Source organism: Euwallacea similis, chromosome 17, assembly GCF_039881205.1.
Source record: "Euwallacea similis isolate ESF13 chromosome 17, ESF131.1, whole genome shotgun sequence".
Lineage (NCBI taxonomy): Eukaryota > Metazoa > Arthropoda > Insecta > Coleoptera > Curculionidae > Euwallacea > Euwallacea similis.
In genome coordinates, this window is record NC_089625.1 from 3641709 (window position 1) to 3666579 (window position 24871).

General features: G+C 38.4%; 3 protein-coding genes across 6 annotated transcripts; 1 reads left to right on the forward strand and 2 right to left on the reverse strand.

The window, feature by feature from the left end:
* The first annotated feature begins 68 nt into the window (after nucleotides 1-68).
* On the forward strand, nucleotides 69-1049 carry mRpS28 (mitochondrial ribosomal protein S28). Its single transcript, XM_066398659.1, has 3 exons — nucleotides 69-304; nucleotides 575-696; nucleotides 753-1049. Exons 1-3 carry the CDS (start codon nucleotides 80-82, stop codon nucleotides 892-894), a joined length of 489 nt encoding a protein of 162 aa, XP_066254756.1. The 5' UTR covers nucleotides 69-79; the 3' UTR covers nucleotides 895-1049.
* A 15-nt stretch (nucleotides 1050-1064) lies between these two features.
* LOC136414532 (uncharacterized) lies at nucleotides 1065-12634 on the reverse strand. Of its 4 annotated transcripts, none has more exons than XM_066398639.1 (14): nucleotides 12478-12634; nucleotides 4106-4229; nucleotides 3847-4055; nucleotides 3617-3794; nucleotides 3446-3482; nucleotides 3272-3390; nucleotides 3032-3214; nucleotides 2793-2977; nucleotides 2538-2739; nucleotides 2341-2452; nucleotides 2025-2258; nucleotides 1843-1969; nucleotides 1566-1787; nucleotides 1065-1513 (listed from the first exon to the last, which is right to left on the reverse strand). In XM_066398639.1, exons 2-14 carry the CDS (start codon nucleotides 4197-4199, stop codon nucleotides 1379-1381), a joined length of 2037 nt encoding a protein of 678 aa, XP_066254736.1. In that variant the 5' UTR covers nucleotides 4200-4229; nucleotides 12478-12634; the 3' UTR covers nucleotides 1065-1378. The 4 variants fall into 4 exon arrangements, with proteins under 4 accessions (XP_066254736.1, XP_066254735.1, XP_066254738.1 ...); XM_066398638.1 differs by having other exon boundaries at nucleotides 2341-2485; XM_066398641.1 differs by lacking the exon at nucleotides 2025-2258 and having other exon boundaries at nucleotides 1843-1906.
* A 1923-nt stretch (nucleotides 12635-14557) lies between these two features.
* LOC136414525 (uncharacterized) lies at nucleotides 14558-23050 on the reverse strand. Its single transcript, XM_066398582.1, has 3 exons — nucleotides 22737-23050; nucleotides 18479-18686; nucleotides 14558-18421 (listed from the first exon to the last, which is right to left on the reverse strand). The coding sequence occupies exons 2-3, from the start codon at nucleotides 18668-18670 to the stop codon at nucleotides 14894-14896; spliced, it is 3720 nt and encodes a 1239-aa protein (XP_066254679.1). The 5' UTR covers nucleotides 18671-18686; nucleotides 22737-23050; the 3' UTR covers nucleotides 14558-14893.
* Nucleotides 23051-24871: the final 1821 nt, after the last annotated feature.

Here is a 24871-nt window from a genome sequence, read left to right on the forward strand (position 1 = left end):
AAATTTTAATGAATTTTCCAAACAACAAATAAAGTGAGGTTAGGTTTTTTTAAATTAAAGATAGACGAGAAAAGTCAAAATGCTTTTAAGAATAATTTCACGAAAATTAACTAATGCAAGAAGCATTACCAACGTAATACAAACATGTAAACGTATGTTGTCTTCAGAAAGCACAGAACCAACAGCAAAGCCAAAGGCCGGTTCATATGCAGATGCCTTCAATAAGTTTGAAAACATTAAAGATACCCAAGAAGAGAAACCGCAAACCTTTGCCAGTCTCTTAAAGAATTCCAAATTCATTGATGTAAGTGACAGTACAATTTAAGAATGATTCAAAAAGTACATAATCCAACTGCATAAGGGTATAGTAATAATGAAATTAAACCCATGCAAGTATATCGACTAGCTATTTGATCACATTAAAAAATTGTAGTTAAGGTCTGAAAAAATATATGAAAATAGCTTGATTATACATAAAGCCATTAAGCAGCACTATGCAGTCAGATTAGCCTACTCTTCAATGACTAGAATAAGCTTCTTTATACTCAAGCAAGTATTGAGCATTTTATTTCAGTTGGGTGACCCTGAAGGTAAAGTGGTAACAGGCCGAATATTCCATATAGTAGAGGATGACCTGTATATTGATTTTGGTTGGAAGTTTCATTGTGTCTGTCCAAGGCCTAAGCAAAATTCCAGGTAACATCTTTCATGCTTCAAAAACTAATTTATAAAGCATCATCGTACAATTTTAGCAGTTACATTCGAGGGGCAAAAGTGCGGCTAAGGATCAAAGAACTAGAATTATCAAGCAAGTTCTTGGGCTGTGACAGAGATCTCACATTATTAGAGGCTGATTGCTATTTATTAGGATTGGTTCAGGAGAGGAAGCAGTAGAAGTCAGGTGTAGCGTTATGTAAATATCAATTTTATTTAATTGTAAATTTCATAAAAAGATTATTGTTGTTTAATATTTTAATTGGCAAGAAATTAGTATTATACAACAAAACATTACTTACAAGTTAAAACAATAAAATTGAATTTATAAGCTGCCAATTTAGAGAGACTTTAATAAGAATAAAACAATACGTTATTTATTTAAAGCTCACTTACCAAAATATTTAATATATACACTTTGCAATGAAACAAGTAAATACTTAAAATTTAAAAATATTAAGATAATATTACACACCTATTTATCAGTAAAACATTATTAAAAAAGGTACTTAATCAGATCTAGACAACAACATTAGAGTTTTGAGTATATTTTTGTGAGGTATATTAAACAAACATGTAGAGGGTATAATACAATAAGGCACATGGAGAATTCCCTTGTAGAATATTAAAAAATAATGAAGAATCTAAGAACACAAAGAATTTGTTACAAAATGGTGCAGGGCAGGCCACAGCACAATGGTAAACACACTGGAACCACTGCCATTCCTTTCTTGGTTTTTGATTTAGCTCCACTTTCCGAGCCATACATGTATTTTCCAGAAGCCTTGCCATATTCTCCCTAAAAACCCAAGATACTGAAGATTAAATCACACTTAAAATTGAGCAATTACTTGTGCTCTCCATGCGCCACCTCCTTCCTCTTTATTGGCAAACATTTCATGACCTGGTGGATAATAAACTGGAGGTCCTGTCACATTCTTTGTTGCAGGTTCTTTCTTCTGGATTTCCTCAACTTCAGGAGTTTGCTGTTGTTTATAGGTTTCTACCACCTTCTTGTGGGCCATCTCTCTTTCATGAGCAGTGAAACCCGCATTTAACGGACTATTGGGTGGCTGCAAGCAACTGCAAATGAAATCCAAAGCGTCTTAAAAATGCCCCTAAACCTACCTCGCCTCCTATAGTGGCCATAAGCTCCTCCACCCTCTTGGGCGGCCCATCCGCTTCATCACCCCTAGGAAATTTGCGAGGTAATAAAGTTTGACTCTCCTCGTGAGGAGGATAACCACCCTTGTATCTAGATGTATTTTTGATTAGACGTATTAGAACCCCATGATGATATTTTAATATACCTGTTTTCGCTCGAGTTAGTGGACTTATATGAATACTGAATGTTAATGGGCTCCTGGGGCTTCTTTCCGTATGGTGGGTTTTGGGGGTTGAACAACTCGACGTCTTTGGGCGGCGACCGGTGTCTTTGAGGAGGATACCCGTTCTGATAGTTAGTGGTGTGAGTCGTTTGAGTTTCTTTTAGTGCGTAGGTTTTTTTCCTGTCAGGGCTTGATGGGGGGTTATACACTGGATATCTACAGCATATACAAAGTGTTATTCAGAGTGATACAAATGAGTGTTTAGTGTTCTATGTAATCGTTAATATTACTCTCTTACCCTCTCTCAGACATTGGGGTTTGATTCCTGTTTATGGTCTCCTTGTTTATGTAGTACTCTCGAGTTTCTTGTGTGGTGGGAGGTGGTGGTAGAGGGAAGTTCTTTGTTGTGACTGTTTCGTTGTATGTATAAGTCTGATTTCGGGCTGTAGTAAAAAATTTATATATGTAATATTTTAAATTAGCTCCGAAACTTACTTGGTGGATTTAAATCTGGTTGATAGCCAGGCTGGTAATTCCTGACTGTAGTAATTTCTTCAGATACAGTGGTGTGCTCATCCGGAGGTGCTGGTTTCCTGTAGCGTACAACCTCGTCTTTGACCAATTCCTGATACGATTTTTTCAATGTAGAGTCCTTCCAGCTTGGCTCTTGGCTGAAGTAATTTTCCTTATTTTCTGTCTGTAGAAAGAAATTTAAATGATAATGATGTTGTGTTAATTCCACTTCCAGACCTTATTATACTCAAAGCTCTTGCTGGGAGTGGTAATTGTGTCATTGGGAGAATACGTGTACCTCTCCAATTTATTCAAATACTCCTCATTGATATCTGTATTTTCCCTCACTTGAGTGGGGTAGTTGCCAGATCCAGGAATTTCGTAAGTGTAAGTTTTGATGGTGGTGGTCACTTTAGTGTTTCCTGTTATAAGAGAAATTTTTTATAATGTTTTTTATATTTTAATTGTAATTTAACCTGCTGGGTGTAGGTTGGGGTCTAAATGGGCCAGGACCTCTGGGTCAATGTCTGGTACTGGGGTTTCGAGTACTCGAATCGGGTAGTCGTGCACGTTCATTACTTTAGTCTGCTTCGAAAGGGTGGAAGTCCTTGAAGAGGTTGGGGAGACTGGTCTTAAAGGTCTGATATCCCCGTAGGTTCCTTATCGTGGATCAATCAATTAGCACAATATTCAATAAATTAATTTGATAAAACTACCATCACTAGAATAACCTTCCTTTCTATAACTCTTCTCTTCGGTTCTCTCAAAAGTCCGAGATTTGGACGAAGGAGGGGTATCCCCATAGTGGAGCTCCCTGTTGACGCTGGTGGTAGTCCTGAAATTGTCCAGTGTAATTAAATCAGTCAATGTTACGTCGAATAGGCACTTACTGATATCCTGGATCCGTGCCAGTGCTATTATAGATCTCTGGAAAACAAACGGATATGCTAAAAATACGCCTTGATTCATGTTTTCAGTATTATGTCTCGATTCTTTATGGAAAATATATTGGGTCAGCGGGAAGATTTGTGTTTCCTTTGCGAATTGACATATAAACCCACCTTTCTCTGAAAACGAAGATTTCTTGACTTGCTGCAGATCATCGAGAAGAGAGTCTAGTTGATTGATGCTGTTCTGCATCCTGGATTTTTCAGGCCCAATTTCTCGTTCCATGGTACTTTTACCGTACATGTATTTCTCCTTCTTGTAGCCATGCACCTTCTCCCTGCCATCTGGAGACTAAAATCAAGATGAAATTATACTTTTTACAATCAGTAGAAGCATTGGTTACCTTGTAGGAGTAGGCATCATCTGAGGAATATTCAGTGATTGGGTTTGCCGATTTTAAATTCGTAACTCTGTTAAGAGAGTTAGTTCTTCCGTACCCATCACCGCTGCTGCTGATATATTTTGAAGTCTCCTTGTAGCTGGAATTCGCGTTTTGGCCTAAAGAACTGCCAGGTCTGGACACAGAGTTTTGAAGGTCCTCTAGTAAGTTGTCTGGAAAATTTAAATGCTTTTATGGATGGTTTCGAGTGTTAAACTCTCACCTAAATTTGAATCAAATTGAGTTAGATTCCTCCCCGGTGACCTGTTGCGCATTATCCGAGTTTCTTGATACTCCTTCCTTTCGACTGTAGACATGCTGTCAAGCGAAGCCTATTCTACACTAATCTGCAACAAAATGGGCCTTGAAATGGTTAAATCTTAACCAGTTCAGTTCCAGATTAAGATTCTATATTTAACAGACATAACTTTCGCATGAATTTTCTAATTTTAAAACGTTGAGGTAAGTCTGGAGAGTTCTTGTTTTATTTTGAAAAGATTGGGCCTGTCTTCAAACACCAAATGACTCAAGACTTCAAAGATAGAAACTCTAACTGTACTCTCGAGAGACGCGCCAGTAAAAGACAAATTGGTCTTTTTAAGTAGTTTATTTCTGGAGTTCTTTTCTCGGACTCTGACCTAATTTTAACGGAATCTGTCTTGTCGCGGATGTTTTTTCCATTTGCAAGGCCGGGGTATTTTTAAGATTTTTTCGCATGCATTCACGTGATGAACTTGGCATTAAAAAGACCAAAAATCAAGTAAAACCAATGCCGTATGTGTAATTGAAACTATATAAGGTTGGCGCCTACACAGTCGATTTTTTCAAGAGCGAAGTCGGGTGGCATTGACCCACATCAAGCCCCCAAAGTGTCCTTAGTATTGTTTACTTTACCGTCATCAACCTTCGTTTTAATTTCAAAGAAAACAGTAATTTTTTGTGGGGAGATGGTTTAGGCTCAGGTTTCCCATACGCTCTGGAATGATGCATTTTCAATAATTAATGGTTATTACTTACTCTGCTGGAGTCGTAGGAACAGTCTCGGTTACTCAGCACATGAATGAATTAAGTTTTTTGGATGCAACAAACCTTTTGGTCTGATTCAAAAATTCGATAGTATTTAGATAATCATGTAATGGACCAGTCAGAGCTGTATATAGCCGTTATTTGGACGCACGTACCACTTAAGTAGGGTTTTCGAGTAGTACTTTTCTTTTATTTCGGAAAAAAATCGTTTTTTAGATTATTAACTCTTAAAGACGCGGCACTATCTCGAAAATGTATCATCCCACTCAAAATGCATTATACTAGTATACCGAGTACGTCTCTGCCCGGGATTAAATAAAGTACCTGTTTACCTAGTTAGAGATATTTACCAAAATAAAATGTCTTTAGTCATTATCATTATCATCATTATTATGTAATAAATAGAATTAATTTTTTTTCACTTTAGTGAATTATCTCTAAGATAACGATATTATATACGTACATGTGCATTAGTCATGTATATAATACACTATACTGTATTACATTGAATAACTAAAATATTGATATATATATACAGGCTGTTTCAGAATAGGCCTGCCGACCGGTTACTGTAGGTTGCTCTGACCGAAGTCAGGAAAAAAGTTCATTTGGACAGGGCCCGTTTTCACTTCCTGTCTAAAATACAGGGTGATAATTTTTTTAAATGTTATTAGTTTTTCCCTAACAAGTCCGTTTCGGCATTAAATATTTTCTATTATAATTGGGGAGCGTAAGATAGGTGTAGAGACACGTCTTTTAATGGGAAAATAATGTTTTCAATTTCACCAGTGGCGTCCCCATTGATACAGCTCTGAACATTTTAGACGAAAAGTATGATACGCTTCTGGATTAAACAAAATGAAAATAATTTTCTGAATGCTTGGTGTTTCTGTGAAAAAAAGACTTTCGTGAATATTTTTCATAACTTCACCCGTTTATACAAAAAAAATAAAACGCAACAATTATGAGAGGGTGGAACCGAAACGTCGTTAAAGGCCTTCTTGAAGTACTTTTTAAAGTACTTTTTCTTTTAATGCACCAAGTTTTCTAGATATGAAACGCAACTTCTATTTTTCTGATAACCTCCATATTCGATGTTTCGGTTATGTCACTTTTTCCAAGCTCATGATGAGACACATGTCAAAGTTAATGTTGTCATATCGATAAAACAAAAGAATCCTTTTTTGGTAAGAAGGCCATGGAGCCACAAAATCGAAAAGTAGTTCACTATCTAGTTTTTGACAGTTCAGCTACAGATTTGACGTTTATAAACTTGAACACTAACAAATATCAAGAATATTCCATTTATTCGTTCGAATAGGAGATGTGAGCTTTATAAATCATCGATTTTGCAACCAGGCCGTCTAAAGATAGTGAAACATATTTCGATTTTGTCGCTGCATGATACACTTACTACGAAAGAAAATTTCTTGTTTAGCCAATAGGACAGCATTAACAATGACATGTGTTTGATTATATTGTGTTGGATTTATAAGTAAAAAAAAAAACAGTTTTTTACATATATTTAGCAAAATTTGGCAACACTGCCGCTTCGCAAATCTATTCTCGTTAAGTTTCAAGTTGCGCCACTTTGCCTTAATTTAACCGAACGTGCACCTCTTAAGACAATCGAGATACTAATGGCGAAGTTCGTAAAACCTATATAGCTAGCCTAAATACGCTCCAAAGACACACAATAGGAAATTTTATATATCAATTATATACAGGTTATATATGCGCGTTTCTGGAGCGTATTTAGGCTAGTGGGCATAAATTCCATTTTAAACACATAACGCGCGTTTAACGGGTTTCAACTTACTTAACACAACAAAGCAATTTGTTATTTTTCACACGGATGATATGGGTGACCGTTAGCCACATACTATTGACTGGTGAATAGAAAGTGGCAGCCGTCGATTACGATAAGTGATTTAATAAACATCCCATGTCCATTTTTGGACGGTTCTAAGAACCACACCGAGTGAAAAGACACGTTTACATACCGTACAATGCAAACATGTAAACTGACCTTCGCTGACTGTCTGCGAATCATCTTTAGATAATATCTGTAACCTTCTATAGGGTGTGCAACTGAGAATCGACCCAGTGTTAAGACACTCAATTACCATGACTTTTGTTATTCCAGGCCTTCCCGAAACCTCAATTTAGTCATTTGCCAGAAACAAGCGTGCTGGTTTCCAGAAATGCTCACATGAGCGACCACACGTGATCACAAAGCAAGCGGAAATCCTTTTAACGTAAACCCGTAAGTGTGACCGTTTATTTATATTTACACGTCCGCCATCTAAAAATTGATGTCTTCTTATGGTGGTTTTATTGTTGAAATAATAAGCTTTTCTCGGAAATGCATCAGTGTTAATTGCATGGTCACATTGATTAGAACTCATTAATGAGGGTCTGGATATGTTTATTCAATATTTTTCAACTAAGAAGTGAGGTGTTAACGGTCAGCAGTCAAGTGGCGAGCACTGGAAATTGAGAAAGAATTTAATTACCCAGCTCTCGTGAATTTGCTATATCTACCTAGCTGTTACCTTCCTTTGGAAGGATTGAAGGTACATGTTGACTGCAGTACGTGCAGGTGTACTTTTACAGAGGAAGAGAAAACTTTGAAAAGGGGAGGGCATCAGCCGCAAAGAGAATCCTCAGTTGAATTCAAAGGCGAGAAAAGAAGATCTTTTGACCTCTCTTTTGTCTTTTTCGAAGCCAATTACACAGATCAACGAGCTCGATACTAAACAGCAAATTAAGGAATAAATTGCACGTATGCGAAGAAGTAATAACATAGAACTGAATAGAGGCGAGTAATTGGCCAGTGAGAATTGATCGGCGATTGAAAACATGCCCAGAAATTTTCGATGAATGACCAAAATAAGGATTTTGATCCTGAAAAACTGGATAAGAGCACTTTTGCCGCTTTCCAATGTTCGGCTGCTTATCGTTTTTGCAGCTTCTCACTGCCAGGCTACAAACCTCAATCCCAATATTATACTGGGTGAAGCATTTAGCTTGAAACATCGCAACGTCTCGAATAATAGCTGCTCTACGAAAAAAATTTCCATTATGAAAGTTTAATTATTCCGTGGGGGAAATACATTGATGCTAAAATTAGTGCCCCTCCTCATGGGGAGGATGGGGGGTCACTTTGATTTCTTAAATGGCATCCCCAACTTTTTTTGCAGATTCGAATTCTACGGCAAAAACGCGTAGAATTTGTCTGGAAGATTTTCTTCGATTCACCATAGATGACTATAATCAACGAATTTTTTTTCCTTTCGCTTATGATTTATCGGAATGTTTGATGGGATTTCCTCAGAAAAAATCTTGTCCTCTCGCGTCGTTGGGAATAAATAAAAATAACACATTTTTATTTGTTTATGTTTTTTGTTTAAACGTATAAAAAAGAAATAACTTGAATAAACAATTAATCGCGCGTCTCAGGAATGCTGAAGCCGAAATTCCAGGAGACGCGCTTCTCGGTTGTGTCCGGCCGAAATGCGGATTAATAAGTGCATTAAAGTTAAAGGCCATCGTTTTGAGCACTTACTTTAAAAACTAACTGCAAAAAGTTCTCGTTTACATTGGTTTCAAAGCAGATTTCATCAAATATTCCGGTGAATCACAAGAGGAGGGAAAATTGAATTTCGCTGCTTACAGCGCCATCTATGCGAATCGAAAAAAATCTTCCAGACAAATTCTACGTGTTTTTTGCCGTAAAACTCGAATCTGCAAAACAAGTTGCCATTTAAGAAATCAAAGTTACCCCCCTCGGCCGTAACCACTCTCGGTTACAGCGAACGAGCGGAAAAGTCCCTCCCAAGTTCCTATAAAACTAACGTATTTTTATTCGCTTATAACAAACTCGGATATAACGAACACTCGGTTATAACATACCATATTTGTTATTTTTTGGAACTTTGAGCTTCATTAAAACGAACCGCCAAGAGCTGCTGCTGTGAGCGAGCTGCCTCAATGCTCGCTCACAGCAGTATCATTGTTCATTGTTGAGCGTAATAAAACAAGAATTATAATATAAATCAATTAGAAGTATAAAATACCGAGTAGTTAATGTGCATAATTAATTTGTATATGTTTATGTTTAGTTTAGACTCTAAATCAACCACTCTTCAAGTGTACGCTAACTGCGTTGAATTGACGCTCATGACAAAAAAAATGAATTCAAAATTTCATTATCGAAAGCAATTTTACTGTTTAATTTGGCCTGGACAAACCTTTCTCAAAAGACAATTTCCAACTATTTTAAACATGCTGGGCTCGATGTTGAGGAAAGATATATAGACGAAGATGAGCTCCCTCTTGCGCAATGGATTACAACAGAATTGGATTTAAGCGAATGAGTCAAAAACCAGCATATTTTCATATTTTGAGGAAATTAACTTAAATGGATGTGACATGATTGATGGACACGTGGAAGTTGCTGAATTTCCCAATGATATCATTCGAATAATTGCCAATGATCGATATGAACACGGTTCGAGCGGCGAGGAGGAAGTTGCCAGGAATGATGAAGTTTTAATTAAAAAATAAAGAATTATTTAATAAACTCAAGAGGCTTTTTTGGTTGGGAGATCGCAACAAATTACGTACAGATGGTTTATGCAGAAAATGAATACTTTTTAAATGCGACAGATTTTTTGCAGAACAACATAACTGAAGAGATGTTGAAAAACCGCAAGGTGCAGAGTCACATCACGGACTTATTTTCTACCTAAACTTCGATTTTATTTAAGATTTTTCTTTTTAATTTAATTTATACTTTTTACTACAACGAAGAATTGCGCAACTTGGCATTTGGTTAAAACAGAAATTTTAAATCAACCAGCTTTTTCCTTCAGTCGCCTTCAACGAACCTCGGCACACAACGAACGACGGGCCAAGTCCCTTCAAGGTTCGTTACAGCCCAGTTCTACTGTATTTAGCACATTAACTGGTCTAATAATAATCTGCATATATTTTATCCATTTTTTTCAGATTTAACCGTTGAAAGTCCTGCCTTAAAAGGGCCTAATTAGCTCGACTAAGAATGCAATTAAAAAATTTTTGAACCGTTTTTTACCATGTCCCTTAGTACTCAATAATGGCGAAATCGATCGTAATGATACCCGGAATTTTAAGCATTCGGCATTGGGTCTACAACGTGTATTCGTAACAAGTTTCTATATTTGGTCTCTCCATATTAGGCCACCTTTTGCAACGTGTAGGTTATTTGACCATATGTTGGGCTTGTACCATTCATTTCAGTCTCTTTAATTACTGTCACTAACCTAGGAGGTGTTCCCTTATTACCAAAATGTTCGTTTCTGATCCTACATATATCCTGTGAGTAATCAGCTTTGGATACGCCAGACGCATCTGGCGCCGGAACCCGGCTTTGTGCGAGTATTTTTGAACTTAATACTTAATCACGCCTGTTGTTCACAGCTTAAAGGTGAACGTAAGTCCTATAAATCATAGATTTGTGTCATGACTTCGTCAGCAAACGGGTTTTGACACCGCTGATCATTGACTCTTATCATCTGATGGCTCGGAGCACTGGGGTGGCAAGATATACTTTTCATGCATGGGTGTGATAATTCTTTACCAGTAGGTGTCAAAACCATTAATTAACACACGGCTCGCGCATTTAATTTCAGTGTGTGCTTAACAGCATAATTACGTCAGATCTTTTCATTGATGGTCGCCCACAGCGAACACCATGGCTAAAAATGGACATGGTGGCTTATTTCGTAGGAATTCCACAGCGTGTTATTTCCAATTTTGCTGGATTTTCGTCACTCACGTAGGCAATGATTTGGTTCCAGCAAATCGAGCTTATTGATTTGCATCTGCTTATTGCATGACCTAACGTTCGAACCTCTCAAGCAGGTCTAATTCGGAAGCTGACCGCTTGTCCGCATGGGTCATTGCGAATATTTTTATTATTACTCCCAAGCTAAATCCAGTTTCTTACGGTGATCAAAAGTCGATATAAGTAAGTTGCTTATAATCAGATTAGGACACGGCCATCGGACATAAATACTCGATCAAGGCTCATAAGTAATATCTGGTCATCACGAAAAGGATGGCCGGTATCCCATCAATTTGGCTCTAAAAATAAATCCGGTTTTCGGTAACCTTCGAACCGTTTTGCAGATATTTTCGGGACGAGTGTTTACAAAAATCAGAATTGTTTGGTTTTCCAGTGAGATAACTTTCATGCAAAGAAATTGAGCGGTGCTTTAAGCGTCCTTAAGGCGGTTAAAACTAATAATGCGGACTACGAACGTTTTTGATAACAGTTATTGAAGGTAATAAAATGTAACAACCCAAAAATTGCATTACCGCACGATCATTACAGAACCATGACTGTGTAACTAGGAATTACTAAAACGCGATTGCTAAATTTTTTCTGGCCTCTGATGGTGACGGCCTAATTTTTATCAATTTTTCTGCAGGGTTTTCTAACACGCGATGCGGTTCAGAGGCACGTACTTTGGGTCAAAGTGAGGAAAAAGTTCACGAGAAGTCTCCAAAAAGTCAGTTTTCGCTGCTTTTCGAAAAATTCCCGAATCGATTTAATTAAAATTTGATGACAATGTCATGGAGGTCTTTTAGGCACATCAGAGCTCGGCCAGCAAATTCGGGGGGAGTCCCCGAGGTTCTCGCGAATTTTACGCTGAAAGAGCAGCGCTCGGTAGGTTCCTCTACTTTTCACAATCATTTCAAACCGACTGGAAATACGCCTTTTCTGCCCCTTGATATTCACGCGTATTCGTGCCCCGTTTCCTTTCCGAAATTAAAACTAAAGTTCAGGCTCTTGCACATTCCAGAACACATTGAAAATTTGCAACAAAACCTGCTTTGCGGCCGTTCCACTTGTTACGATTGATTGTTACAGATAAATAGAGAATAACATTGAAAATGTGTTGCAGACGCTTTAGACCAACTGTCCATTTTGCCTAATTGTCTGACCGCCAGGGTCCTCCTTTTAACGTCCCCCATTTGGGGACTGGAGCGACATGTTTCACAGGCACTCTGTATACAAAAATCAACTGTTTTTATCGCAACTGGCTCTAAGTACAACTCTGTGGCTTAAATTGGAACATGTGCGTGTTAAATTTCCTCCGTATTAGCCCAATTTATGATGCTTGTTCTAATGGTGTGCCTTTACTTCACTGAAACCGACACATATTTTTTCATCATCAGATAAGAGGATTCCGCAATAACTTCTATTAAAACCTATTAAACTGAAAGTGAATTAGTTTACGCGACTAGTTCTACGGCATGAAAAAATGAAATGTTGAAAACACATCTTTTATGTGTTTACCTTGAATGTTAACGAGTCGCCTTACATAATAATGTGATTATTTTTAAAGCTAATAAAAAGCTATAAATAATATTGAATAATCCTGTTTCGCTGTGAATTGCAAAGCAAAAGACCATTCCGGCAGTCTAAGGAGCACTTTACCGAAGTCGTGACCCTCTAGTCTTCAGCTTAAGGCTTCAGATGCGTCCTCGAGTGGCGATACGTATGTAGGTAGTACTCACCTAAAAGCGTATGTGCTGGTACAAGTATTCCTGGGTTAAGCACACACATGCACACCACAACACACTGTATGTATGAGCGGCAAGCGAAGAGCAGAAAAGTTATTCTCGGATTGCCTGTAGCAGTTAGCAGAGAGAAGTTTGGACCACGTTCAATTCAAATGGCAGCGCGCGTAGGTAAAAACTCACTGCGCGTGTCCCTGCGGTGGTATTATCGAACCGCCCAATCAAAATCCCCACTAGAAAAGCGGCCTCGAGATCGCTGATTTTCGGGTTGGGGAATCGGCCCCCCGTTCCTGTTGCACTGCAGGTTTTGCAAGGGGGATAAGAAGAAGCGTGGGTGGCTACACCATTTCGTATTTTTCCGAAACAGTGGAACAGGTACTAAATAATCACCTGTGTTCTTTTACAGTAGTCGACGGCGCCAGAGTGCGTTGTCGGCAGGAATTCTTAGAAATGATGGCGTGATGATGGGCGAGGTCCAGTCCTCTTTCTGACCTAATATGTGCTGGCAGGCTAAAAGCCTTTTTATGCTTCTTTTGAAATGCGATTTCGCTGAGGTTCATTTATTTTGCTCTGCCACATGAGTCATTTTGCGTTTGTTCAATCTAAAAGATGGGTTTTAATTGTCCGCTTTAAGGGTGCATGGCACGTAAGAATGTCGTTTTGACTGAATTCATTGTGGAAGTCCCAGTAGTATTCCCGCGTTTGGAAAATTTCAGTCCAAGGTGCTTTGCATAAATCGATCAATTTGGGTGCTGCGTTTAACCCAGATAGTTCCTTTGCAGATTAAGATTCTTTTGGAATTAAATGTTGAGGCATCTTCAATTTTAAATAACTAGAATCATGAAATGAAGATGTCAAACTTTGATGTTTTTGATGTCAAACTCGAGAATTATAAAAGGTACCACAACCCGGTGTGCGCAGGCTCAAAGAGCCGGCGCACGTGCACGTATATCTTATAGATGCTTTATTTTTCTTTTATTTTGCTTGGGAATAACCCCTCACACACAAGTAGGGGTTATTGAAGCGGTAGGGTCGCACATCATTCTCAGTTAAAATTAACTGAGAATAACATTCACCCCTTACTAAGGCCAAACGGACGAAAACCCTTGTTAACGTTTCGTTGGAAATTATACTACTAGCAAAAGGTCTTAAATGTTAGTCATTTTTGTAGATCTTAGGAACAGTACAAAAATGAAGTGTTTCGCTGTTGCGAAAGTTTTTTAAGTGTGTGATAAGCGTTTTAAATGCTATATTGAACACTCGCCTTTTTGGAAGTGAGTGCCTCAAAAGGAATTTAAAAATTCAAGTGATCCCATATTTTTGAGAAACCAACAGAAATGTGGCAACCCTGTGTTACATCGATTCTTGAGTACCCCTAGGACCTTGGAAATGCAGTTTAAGGCACTCATTTCATTTTTGAGATAATTATCTACTATCGAAATCACCCAAATAGGTATCAAAGTGAACCCATCGAATGAAATTTCTGCATAAAGGAAACTCTTCTGGTGAGTCTATTAACAACTTTACAAGGGAAAGCGATAGAATCGACCAAAATATGTAATTTAAACACACGACAAATGTAATAGCTGAAAGAATTTTAAATCTTTATTATTCAAATTTTGGCTTATAGAGCTCATCTAGGCTATTAATTTGACCTATTGCTTAAGACAACTTGATCCACGAGTTCACGAGATATCGGACCTGAATGGTCTTTGCTCAAAGCTGAAAAGGTCCAATCAACTGCTGTGGACGGATCCAGAAACCGTCGAAATGCAATTTAAGGAACGTTCATTTTGAGACGTTTAAAATCGTGAAAATAGTAGTCAAAAAGTCGGTAGTCTAAGCCAACCCTGTATCTCAGAAACTGGTAAAGAGTAGTAGTAGAGTATCACAATCCGACTTGCGCCGGTTTGTGAATTTCGTTGAGGCGATTAATATGAGGTAATTTTTTGAAGCAATTGATACCCGAATTTCCGAAATGTAGTGCTTTAAATTTTGAAAAGTGATAAGGAGTAGAGCTAAGAGCTCGGCTAAGGATCTTGGAAATGCGATTTAAGGGGGAAAAAACAGCCGCTCATCTCTACAATATTTCTAAAATAATTTAATTTGCAATAATAATAAATAATTTAATAATAAATTACTTAAACCTATGATTGTAGCAATGAACCGTAAGTTATGGTTGATCGCTTCAGTAGTGAGAGCAAGATTCACATCATGCATCACTCTTACCACCGGAGCTGGATACTTTTTAGAAATTCAAACTTCATCAGGCATGTTCCCAAATTCACAAACACCACTGTTTTAAATCGAATTTACTATGTACAGCTAAACCTAACTATCGGTTAACTTTCAGTTCACACAACACCTCTAATAATAAAAATCAGTACTTATTACACCTGTGCCATATCACTTATTACTCTTCCCTATCAGCAACCTCCCCCTCACTTCTGGCATCCCCATCGGGCAAATTGTATAAAGGCTTGAACCCTCCAATGAGCTGCGGCTTGAAGTTCTCTATATCAAACTCACTAGTGGTAGCCAAAGGCAAAGTGGTCACTTCAGTCTCTTCAGGTGTGGTTGTCTTGTTTTTCTCCCTCACCACCGACCATCCCTGATTGGTTGCAGCGTCCAGCTTAACGCTGGCCTGAAAGGGTGCTTGAAAGTCCAATTTTGGGGGTACCGAATCCGCGTCTAAATCAATTTTGTGATTTATTTGAGGCACTGGTCTTCTTAGGGGTAGTTGAGGCATATGTACCGCAGTTTCGTACCCAGTGTCAGCATTATCCACCATCCCTGGGCGAATTTCTGGAATTACAGGGCTTCCATAATTGGGCATTGAGTATTTGTCAGCGTTTAAATTGGGCTCAGTAGGGGTGTAAGCAATAGCTATAGGTTTTTCCGTGTAAGTCTTTAGCGTCGCTGATATTTGATTTGAAGCATAGTTGATTTTACCGCCAGACACGATCCGGGATTCTGAGTCTTCATTCACAGAGTTCCATTGGTTATTGAAGTTAATATCTATTCCCTGGTTTTTGTTGCCATTAGGACGTTCTAGAGGGTAAGGAAAGTCGGATTTTCCAGGAAATACTGGAGGTCTGGGATGAGGTTTTAGTATCGGAGCATCATTGCGATCTTGCTGCTGGTAGTTGAAGTCGTTTTCGTGAATTTTCGAAGGTGGTAATGGGGCATCCAGTTTACTCCCGATTACCAGCTCCTCCTTTTTGTCCACATCGATTATGGGAGCTGCATTAACTGGATAAACTTTATAGATGGTTTTATCGCTATTATTTCCGTTTGTATCTGGGTCTTGCGCTGCCACTTTAACGCTCTTGTCGCCCCCCTCAACATCTTTCTCGTTCTTTGCTTGTATCATTTGCAACGTTTCCACCTCAGTGTCCCCATCACCATGTCTTCTATTAGCAACGTTAATATTAGGAGGTGTATGGTACATTGTCAGCTCAGGAACATTATCTTCTATAGCAGGCCTTCTCGGGTCCACATTCATAATCCTATCCTCAGCCATGGGGGTTTGGCCTTCGTCTAAACTTTGAAGAGGCTGCTGGGCCAAAGGCCTCCTCTCCTCCAAATCAAAATTCGGGCGACGTTCTTCCAATGGGGGACCTCGAAGAATGTTTTTTGGAGGGTACCGTTTGTAAACATTGGGGTGAGGAGGACCCATTTTCTCGAAAAATCCTATAGGTCTGTTTGAAGGCCGCTCTAGTAAAGGTTGTCTGTTAAGACGTTGGTCGAAGTGAAAGGGTGGAGGAGGCCCAATAGGGTGGTGGTACTTCATGTTGGGTCTAAACTGAGGCAGAATATTAGGGAGGTTGTCTATGCGTTTATACGCTACTTCTGGATGAGGACGTGGAGGACGTGCATACTCAGGCTTTCCTGTGTAGAAGTGGCCAGGTCGTGGGTCCCACGGAGGTCTCATTGAAGGGCCATAGCGAGGAGGTACTCCACTAATATCGTTTTCTTTAGGAGGTGTTAAATCACTGGGTAATTGGTGATACATTGGTTTGGAGTTTAATTTCAAAACTTCTTGCTGCGTTCCTTCCAGCCTGGGAGGTATTAAATTCGATTGAACATTTTTCTTCTCATCTGGAAACACTATTTTTGCTCCCTCAGGCTTGGGGAAGTGAATTTGAACTTGATTATCTACAAGACTTGCGTCCATGACTTGACCAGGCACTTTGTTTCTTCGATTCACTGGAATTCCAATAGCCACTGAAGCTTCTGAGTTCTGCAAAGGTTGAATGGTCACAGCACTACCTCCTACTTCAACATTTAGGGGAGCCCTATTCGTATCCATGTTACTAGTATACGTAGCCTCGTGCCCATATAAGGGCCTGAAAGGCTTAGTATCAAAAGGGCTCTCTTTAAGGGCAGTCCCTACATATTGCCCCCCTTCAGCACTTCCCACACTTTGGTGTTGGCCCACCACGAAAGAAACTGTGTCTTGGCCCGGCGCAATGTGGATGCTGCTGGAACTTGGAGCTAGCTGGGGCCGTTGGTGCTCTTGCGGACGCGGGGGCAGCTCTACCACTAGATGAGGGGGAACATTTTGGGCCACCTTTTCACTGTTTAGTTTCTCTCGCAAGTTTTGAGTGGCTACGATTATAGGGTCTCTGTTAAAGGATGGGGCGCTTATGTGGTTCTCCCCAAGGGGCAAAGAAGTCACTCTGGAAGTTGTAGCTACTGTGGTCGTTGTAGTTGGTTTATATGTGGTGGGACTAGGAGTAGTTGTTGAGGTAGTTGTGGTTGTTTTGTCTTGGTAGGTGTCATAATGATTGCTAGGCTTGACGCTGAAGAACTTCGTGTTTACAGGCTTTTTCTCAGTTTTTCCCTTCTCTTCGAAAATAGTTTTATTCACAGGACTAAGCTTCGTCACTGGGTTTAGAGGCTCCACACTTAACAATTCATCTACTTTAGTCAAATGCACCTTATTTTCGACCTGAATATTGTCCTGTATACTTTCATCACTATAATCGCCATCACTGTACTCGTCCAAATCTACATTAGGCCCCGCATGAATATTCGGGTAACTAGCCTGAGTTGTTGTAGTGAGTGATTTACTTGTAGCTGTAGTGGTTTGGCTGATGGTTGGCTTTGTAGCCTCAGTTGTAGTCACCGTTTCATCATAATCCCCAAACAGCTGCTCAAACAAACTCATTACTCTTTTAGTAGTAGTAGTAGTAGTAGGTTCAGTGGGTTTACGGTCAGTCGTTAAGTAAATTATAGATTTTTTGGTGGTACCTATAGTGATTTCCTCATCATCATATTCATATTCATCAGTGAAGCTTGGATGAGACATACCAGAACTCAAAATATTCATAGATGGTGTGGTTAACTCAGGATACCTTTTTACAGCTGTAGGCCTCGTGGTTACTGTAGTGGTACTCACAGGAGTTGTAGCCATGGTTCTTTGGGTAGTCCTTGGGGTGAAATACGCCGCAGTTGTGCTAGTAGAATAATAAGCAGGCTTCTTGGTGGTAGTGGGTTTTTGAACTCCAAATGTGTCTTTATGATTATGGTACTTATTGACACTTCCTTGAATTTTTGTACTGGCATAAGAGCTCGATATCAGCGGATAGACGTACTTGTTGGGGTTGTATTTTACAGGTAAATTAAGAAAGTCGTGGAAATTTGGAGTCAGTTGATTGATATCTGCTTGCTTATGACTGGAGCCGTAACTCGAATCTTTACGATCGATATTTTTCTTGTCGTAAATGTCGTCTGAGGGAACATCATCGTCTAGATACTCATAGGAGTCACTACCATCATCAGACTTCAACGTAGGAGATTTGTGTTCCAAGTCGATTTTGCCAGTTAAAGGGTCTTTTTCTGCATAAAACGGCATTCCCCGATTGAAAATATTCTCGGGTAGATTATATCCTGGCAAAACCAAAGGTGATGGATGCGGAATGTTCTCTGAACGGTCCTGTAATAATTATTGCAAGATTTAATGATTTGCTTCACCATATTGTCAAGAACTTACCGCCTTCTTCGAATTTTCAGTGCTTTCGGAGTAGTCATACTCTTCGTAAGAGGTTTGTTCGGTATAATTCTGGTTGTCTACGTGTCCACCCATTAAAACCGCCCCTTTTGCGTAATAAACGACTTGTCTGTGCACCAACCATGTCGATATTACAATTTTCAAGATGGTTAGCAAGACGTGTTTCAGCTCCATTGTATCTTCTTCGGATCTGCAAGATGAAAAATGTGATTATAAGAGGAAAATAATATAAAGTGGTATGGTATCATAATTATAATTATAATGGCATCTAGGTCAGCGGCAATAAAATTCGCCTGACCTAGTGACAATTTCGAAAAGCAACAATTAGTGTCGAATAGTTCTGAAAAGGCCAGTTCCTTATTGCAAGAAGTGTAACGGCCTATGCAAATAAACGCGCTCGCGGAATACACGTTTTTTCGTTTTGTTTTGGTACCGCCAGCGGTTCTTAGGTACCGCTAGATCGGTTTTATGGATGGTGGACAGTGGCGTGTGTCAGTCTATGCACTGGATCCACGTATTCCCGTTAGTCTTATGCCTTAACCAGTTTCAGGACATATCCTGTGAGAAGCGGACTTTTCGGCACTTACAAATAGTGGGTGATCAAACAACGCTTTAACGGTACATTTAAAACGTATTGTGGGCAAGCCTAAGCGGCGATGATGAGATCCTCTTCTTCGTGGTCAAGGTGAAGGTGTTACCTTGAGCCTAATTGACCTACATTCGCGGGCACCAGGAAGCCGTGCCTCGATGGTACGCTCTGATAACTCCAAGAAATTCTCACTGGAACTTTCTTTTCAGGGACCGATTTGTTTTTCCGTTGAGTGCATTTTACTGTTCTCTCAGCTGCACTTTGCTTTTTATAGGTTTGCGGAATGTCCGATATAGGTCTCGCCCACTTTATCGTAAAGAAACTTTCTTTTTTAATTATTTACGCTAATATAGTCATGTTATTAAAATTCTTCATTATGAGTCAGATTTTATGGAAAGCACACTGTTTTGTATAACGGTCGTGCAAATTGACCTGCATTTTACGTTGTTTTATGCCTCGATATTTCCTCTAATAAATTATTATGATTAAGCCGAATATGGTTCAGTATTTCCACTATGGAGAGAGATTTGATTAACAGGCCAAATTGAATGCTTCAAATGTGCGCTTTTTCCTCATCCGTCTGCGATTCCGTATATTTCGGTTGGAAAATAAGGTTTCGGTGAAACGTCTTTTTAACCTTATAAATAAACTACGGGAATACTAACTGTTCGGAATTACAGAGGTTGTCAAGAATTCATTGTACCGTTCTATAGACGGCTGAATGATTGTACGTACAGCTTGCAAGAATTCTGTTGCAACTGGTAAAACATCTTAATTCCGCTGAAGTACGAAAAAAATTTGTCTAAATAAATTAACCCCGAATTGGAATAGGCAGGCGCAGGTAAAAGTTATCTTTAAATAAAATTTTCCCCTGCCACGCAATTCTCAATTTTGTCTGTCTTTTGTGTTCGTTTTTGGGCATTTCAACTGGGTAAATGATATTTTAAATATCCCTCCTAAAAGAAGGAATATTACACGGTTTCTCTTTTTCTAATTATATAAAATTAAAAAAGACGCCACTTCTTCTTTTCCTTGAAGTTTGAAACTTAAGAGCCCTCGGTTGCTGTCAAGGTGCTCGGTTGCTGTCAAAGGGTTATTGTCAAGGCGCTATTAAGCTAGTTTGGGTCCCTCTGTTGGTATTTTTAAAATGTATATTTATTATTATATTTTATATTATATTATTATATATTTTTTTAGCATCAAGTAAATAAATTTTCTGAACAAAAGTCGGTTAACAAGGGAGTAAAGCGTATATTCTAAATAAAGTTAAATTTATTTGTTACACATATAATAATAAAAAAAGAGGTAAATTAATAGTTATTTAATTTCTAATGTCTGAATAAAGCTGGGAAATTAGCACTTTTAAATACGCATTCTCTAGGTTTGCAACCCATCATCTTCATCTTCATTTCTTGCATCACTTTTGCTAGCAATTTTAGACACTTTAGGAATTTTTTATTGGTTTTATCTGGGTTCTTCTTTTAAAGTTCTCTCGTTTAGGACAAATACATCGAAATAATGGCAAATTTATCTGGGAGATAAACTCCGAAGCAATGTTCAGTTTTAAATGTATCGCTTTTATTCGTATATTCATGTCTAGAGACGCTTACTCTTGGGTTTGTTTCAATATTTTCGACAATATTATCAGATGCAAGGTATACCAATTTGCACATCCCACTACTGGTAGAACAAAACTTTCCAGCAAAGGCCAAAAATGCCTTTTACATTGAAATTTAAAAAAAAATCATCAGTGCGGGGTTAAAAATCATGCTGAAGCATAAAGATCAACAGGGAAGGCTTTTTGAGAATAATACCACAAAAAAGTTTCAATTAATTTCATTCTAAAAAAGAATCGTATCACTTTTTCAAAGCATTCCATAATACTAAAAATGCTATTGTAATGTATCAAAATTCGTACCTAGAAAAAAGAATTCTAGAGAATATGGATCTTTTGCTAAACCCCAAAAAAAAATTCTAAATTAGTGGATACTAAAGACGATTTAAGTATGTTGGGTAGATAAAGCATGAAATTAAATTAAAACGAAACTCATTTTTGTAATTAAATGCTTGATTTTAGGTTATATTCGTTAGAAAAATGTTAATAATGGCGAGGTTTCTCTAAAAATTTTAAAAATGTCGACAAGAAAGACTTTACATCGAAATAAATGTAAACCCTGAAACTGTTGAAAAGTTCAACATTTACGATGAATTGATTATCCGAGAAGAAGAATGTTTTGTTGAAGGATTTTAAAGCGGAAAATGCAAGATTCGGATATTTGCCAAAAAATTTTACGGACTGATGAAAGTAGTTAATGGTTAGTTTAACAGAAATATTCATTATCGTTAGACATAGGAAAATCAACACACCCGCCGGGAAACGACAATACAGGAAATGTTTGGAATCGACGTTTGGCTTGGAATATTGGATTTAAAAATAGTGGGCCTTCTTTTTCCAACGAGCACGTTATATTTAAATTTTTAACACATATTTAGCACGATTTATTCAACGATTTTCGCTTTAATATAATTAGAAATTTTATTTATTGTTGACATAATAGGTGTACCCGCTCATCGTGACCGAATGTATGGATTTCTAAATCATTTTAAGAGAAATTGCTGGATTAGCAATAATGCACTTGATTATTGGCCCGCTCGCTTACCAGATTTTACCCAACCAGACTTGATGGGGTTTCTTAACGATAACGTGTAAAAAATTGCACCCTCGATTTGGATGATCGTATTTTAAAAATTTGGAAAGCAAAGGATTTTATGAATTCGCTAATGCTCTTAGTAGTAATTTATTTTAATTCATAGCATAGTAATTTTAAAATTGTTATTCTAAAAAAAAGTTAAAAATACTAATGGTGAACTTGTCGTCCATGAAACGTTGGAAATTATATGCTTGTGATATATAGTTGGATTACAAATTAAGTGGGCTTCACTCTACGGACAAAAAAAATCTAGGACCATATTTCAAAAATGGTATTCAATCGATATGTGGTGCATTAACCACTTTTTTAAAAATGTTATGCTTTTCTCTTGTAGAACGCAAAGCATTTAAAATATTTTGTATTAAAGATTTTTTTGATTAGATCCATAGTTTTTTAAAAAAATTAAAATTTTCTGTTAATTTTAGATTTCCTCAATATCTCAAAAACTAAAAACTTATTGGCATCACTATATAGAAAATTAAAAGTCTTAAAAAATGCCAAATTTTCCCTATTTTAATTAACTTCGTATCCCACACCGTTTTGAGGATAGCAATAGTGTGAATGGTATTTGAGATACCCGGTAGAAGTAGAAAATAAAAATATGACCATAGAGAAAATCGAATTATATTTCAGACACCGTATAAGACCACTTCTTCCAGCTAAAAAGAATTTTAAGGGTGGCTCCCAGGGACAACTTAAGAAAGGCTGAAAAAAAATGGTTTTTCTCTTCCACATGAAAATTAACGCTTTTTAACGTTTTTCATCAAAAAAATCGTCAAAGACGTATCCGTTTATGGTGAATATCTTTCGTTGAGGCATCGTGCATAGAGAATAGCCGAATATGCTTCTAGCTTAATCCTAAGCGGAATATAATGAACTAATCTACCATAGAAAATCTTGCTTTGATAAATACGTATTGAACTTACTAATTAACTCTTACCCAAAAAATCTTCCAAACGAAACTGAAGATATTCAAAAATCCTCGAACACCCCACTAAAAAAATCCAGTAAATCCCAAATCACAACAATCACAATTTTATCCAAGTTTCAGTAGCGGCTTCCTCATGTTCACCCCCCAAATGACCCATTGATGTCTTCCAGTTTCAGTATATTTTAAGCGACTCCCGCTACCTTGTTCATTTTCCAAATTTAGTGATGCAATCCGGACGAAGATAGTTGGAGGATATGAACACCAGCAACTGCTGAACCGATGGATGATGATCTTAACCGAGAACGAAACCTCGAGTGAACAGTTTTTTGCCCACGGTTTGTTTCTTCGGTATTTCTTCTTTCGTAGTTTTCGCACCGTCTGAAGAAGCCCAAGAGCGACGAAGAGATGGAAAATGACAATTGTCCTCAGAGAGACCACTGAAGGTTTTTTGGGGGTGCAAGTGGAGAGCTCCACGGGTCACTAGTGGAATGTTCACTTCGATGGGTAAGTGATATCTTGATTTGGAGAAGATCTTTTAGCGTTCGGGTCTGGTAAAACTGCTTCAATGGTATGACTTGCGGGTCCGCTGCAGGGATCTTAACTAGGTCGCATATTGAATGTAAGTCTTTGGGCTAATGACACCGCAAAGGTAATACGGTTATTAAAAAAATTTTTTTCGGAGTATCAGAATTCCGATTTATTCTTCTTCAAACCGGAGAGCTTTTGGGTGGTGAAGTTCACGGTCAGATTTCTCAACGAAGGTGAAATTTCCTCGCTCTTACACGTCGAACGATGGAAAAACGCAATTTGAACATAACCGTGTAATACGTGGTCGTTTTGCCCGCCTTATTGGGTTGAACAATGCGGATTTATACGTAAACTCAATTTCTTCATGGCGCACCGATGATGCCTTTCTCCTATTAGCACCAAATAAATAAAATAAATACATAATCAAGTGCGCGTGCAAGCAAGACGATCTTCGATCCGAGAAAGTCTCTATTAGGGTAATCATGGCTCCGTGAATGATAAGGAATTAACATGTAACGCAGGTAAATCACCGTGGTAATTCTCAAGCAAAGTGACCACGTGGCTGCTCCCCTCACAGGGAGAAGGGCGCTATGGCGAAATTATGGCCCGATTTTCCAGCGCCACGTCAGAATCTCCCACGTGGGAAGAGCGACATAAACCCAGGAAAGTGTGAGATTTCGCGGGCGTGTTTGTTTTCATTACGAGGAGTTTAATCTCATTTGATCCCGACTATGCAAGACGAAATATTACGAGATTTTTGGCAATTAACAATAAATATTATTCCTGCCGGGACATACCAAAAACACGCATGAGAATAAAAGCCGCGCCCACATCTAAACAGCTAGCTAGAAAGTTCAACTACCGGGGGATTTCCCAACTCGTACGAGAAACTTGGCAATGTTGCTTTGGGCCGTTAACATTGACAAGTGCCCCAAGCTTCAAGTGCCCTCAGCGAACGGTTGATGGAATTGCAGCCAATTGGAGGCCAGTGCGGAGCGCCGCGTTGCCAGCGTTGCTATAAAGAATTGAAAGAAGGTATTTTGCGGTTGAATTGCGTCTGTTACGCATTGGAAATGTGTTTATGCATTTATAAACCTGGGCGACACAGCTGTTGAAGCATTGTTTTCTGCACGTATAAACAAAATTAACGTGTGCGAGGTGTAAAAAATATGCGGTGAACAAACTGTTGCTATTTTCGGCCGGTTTAGTCGGAAAAATCACGTTTTGGCTCAAAGTCTTCATATAATTTTCGTTTTATACAGAGTTGACACTGGACACATTTCATTCGTCTAAAACACGAAACTCATGTGCTACTTTTAGACAGTTTTCACCTGGCGTCTAAAGACGTCTTATAGTGTGTTTGGAAGCCAATTTAGCTGCCTAGGCCGGAAATTAGTCTGCCAGTGACTCAGATATTTACCATTCTTGTAGTCGCGATCCAATTTGGGTTTTCTGTCGCAGGAGCAATTACCTTAAATAAAACCCACCGTAATCTCGGATTGCAACAACTTAAATTACCCATTTCCTTAATAATGGCAATAATAACTCTCGAGTGATATTTCTGCAAAACGACTTTGAAATTTTATAAGTTTCAATACCATAAATCCGAGTTGCGT

Coding starts and splice junctions, on each gene's coding strand:
- LOC136414525 (XM_066398582.1), bottom strand. CDS start 18,670: ATGGAGCTGAAACACGTCTTGCTAACCATCTTGAAAATTGTAATATCG. Junction 18,422..18,478: donor CTGAAAATTCGAAGAAGGCG/GTAAGTTCTTGA, acceptor TAATTATTACAG/GACCGTTCAGAGAACATTCC.
- LOC136414532 (XM_066398638.1), bottom strand. CDS start 4,199: ATGTCTACAGTCGAAAGGAAGGAGTATCAAGAAACTCGGATAATGCGC. Junction 2,978..3,031: donor CCCCAACCTACACCCAGCAG/GTTAAATTACAA, acceptor CTCTTATAACAG/GAAACACTAAAGTGACCACC. Junction 1,970..2,024: donor ACTAACTCGAGCGAAAACAG/GTATATTAAAAT, acceptor AAATACATCTAG/ATACAAGGGTGGTTATCCTC.
- mRpS28 (XM_066398659.1), top strand. CDS start 80: ATGCTTTTAAGAATAATTTCACGAAAATTAACTAATGCAAGAAGCATT. Junction 305..574: donor AGAATTCCAAATTCATTGAT/GTAAGTGACAGT, acceptor ATTTTATTTCAG/TTGGGTGACCCTGAAGGTAA. Junction 697..752: donor AGGCCTAAGCAAAATTCCAG/GTAACATCTTTC, acceptor GTACAATTTTAG/CAGTTACATTCGAGGGGCAA.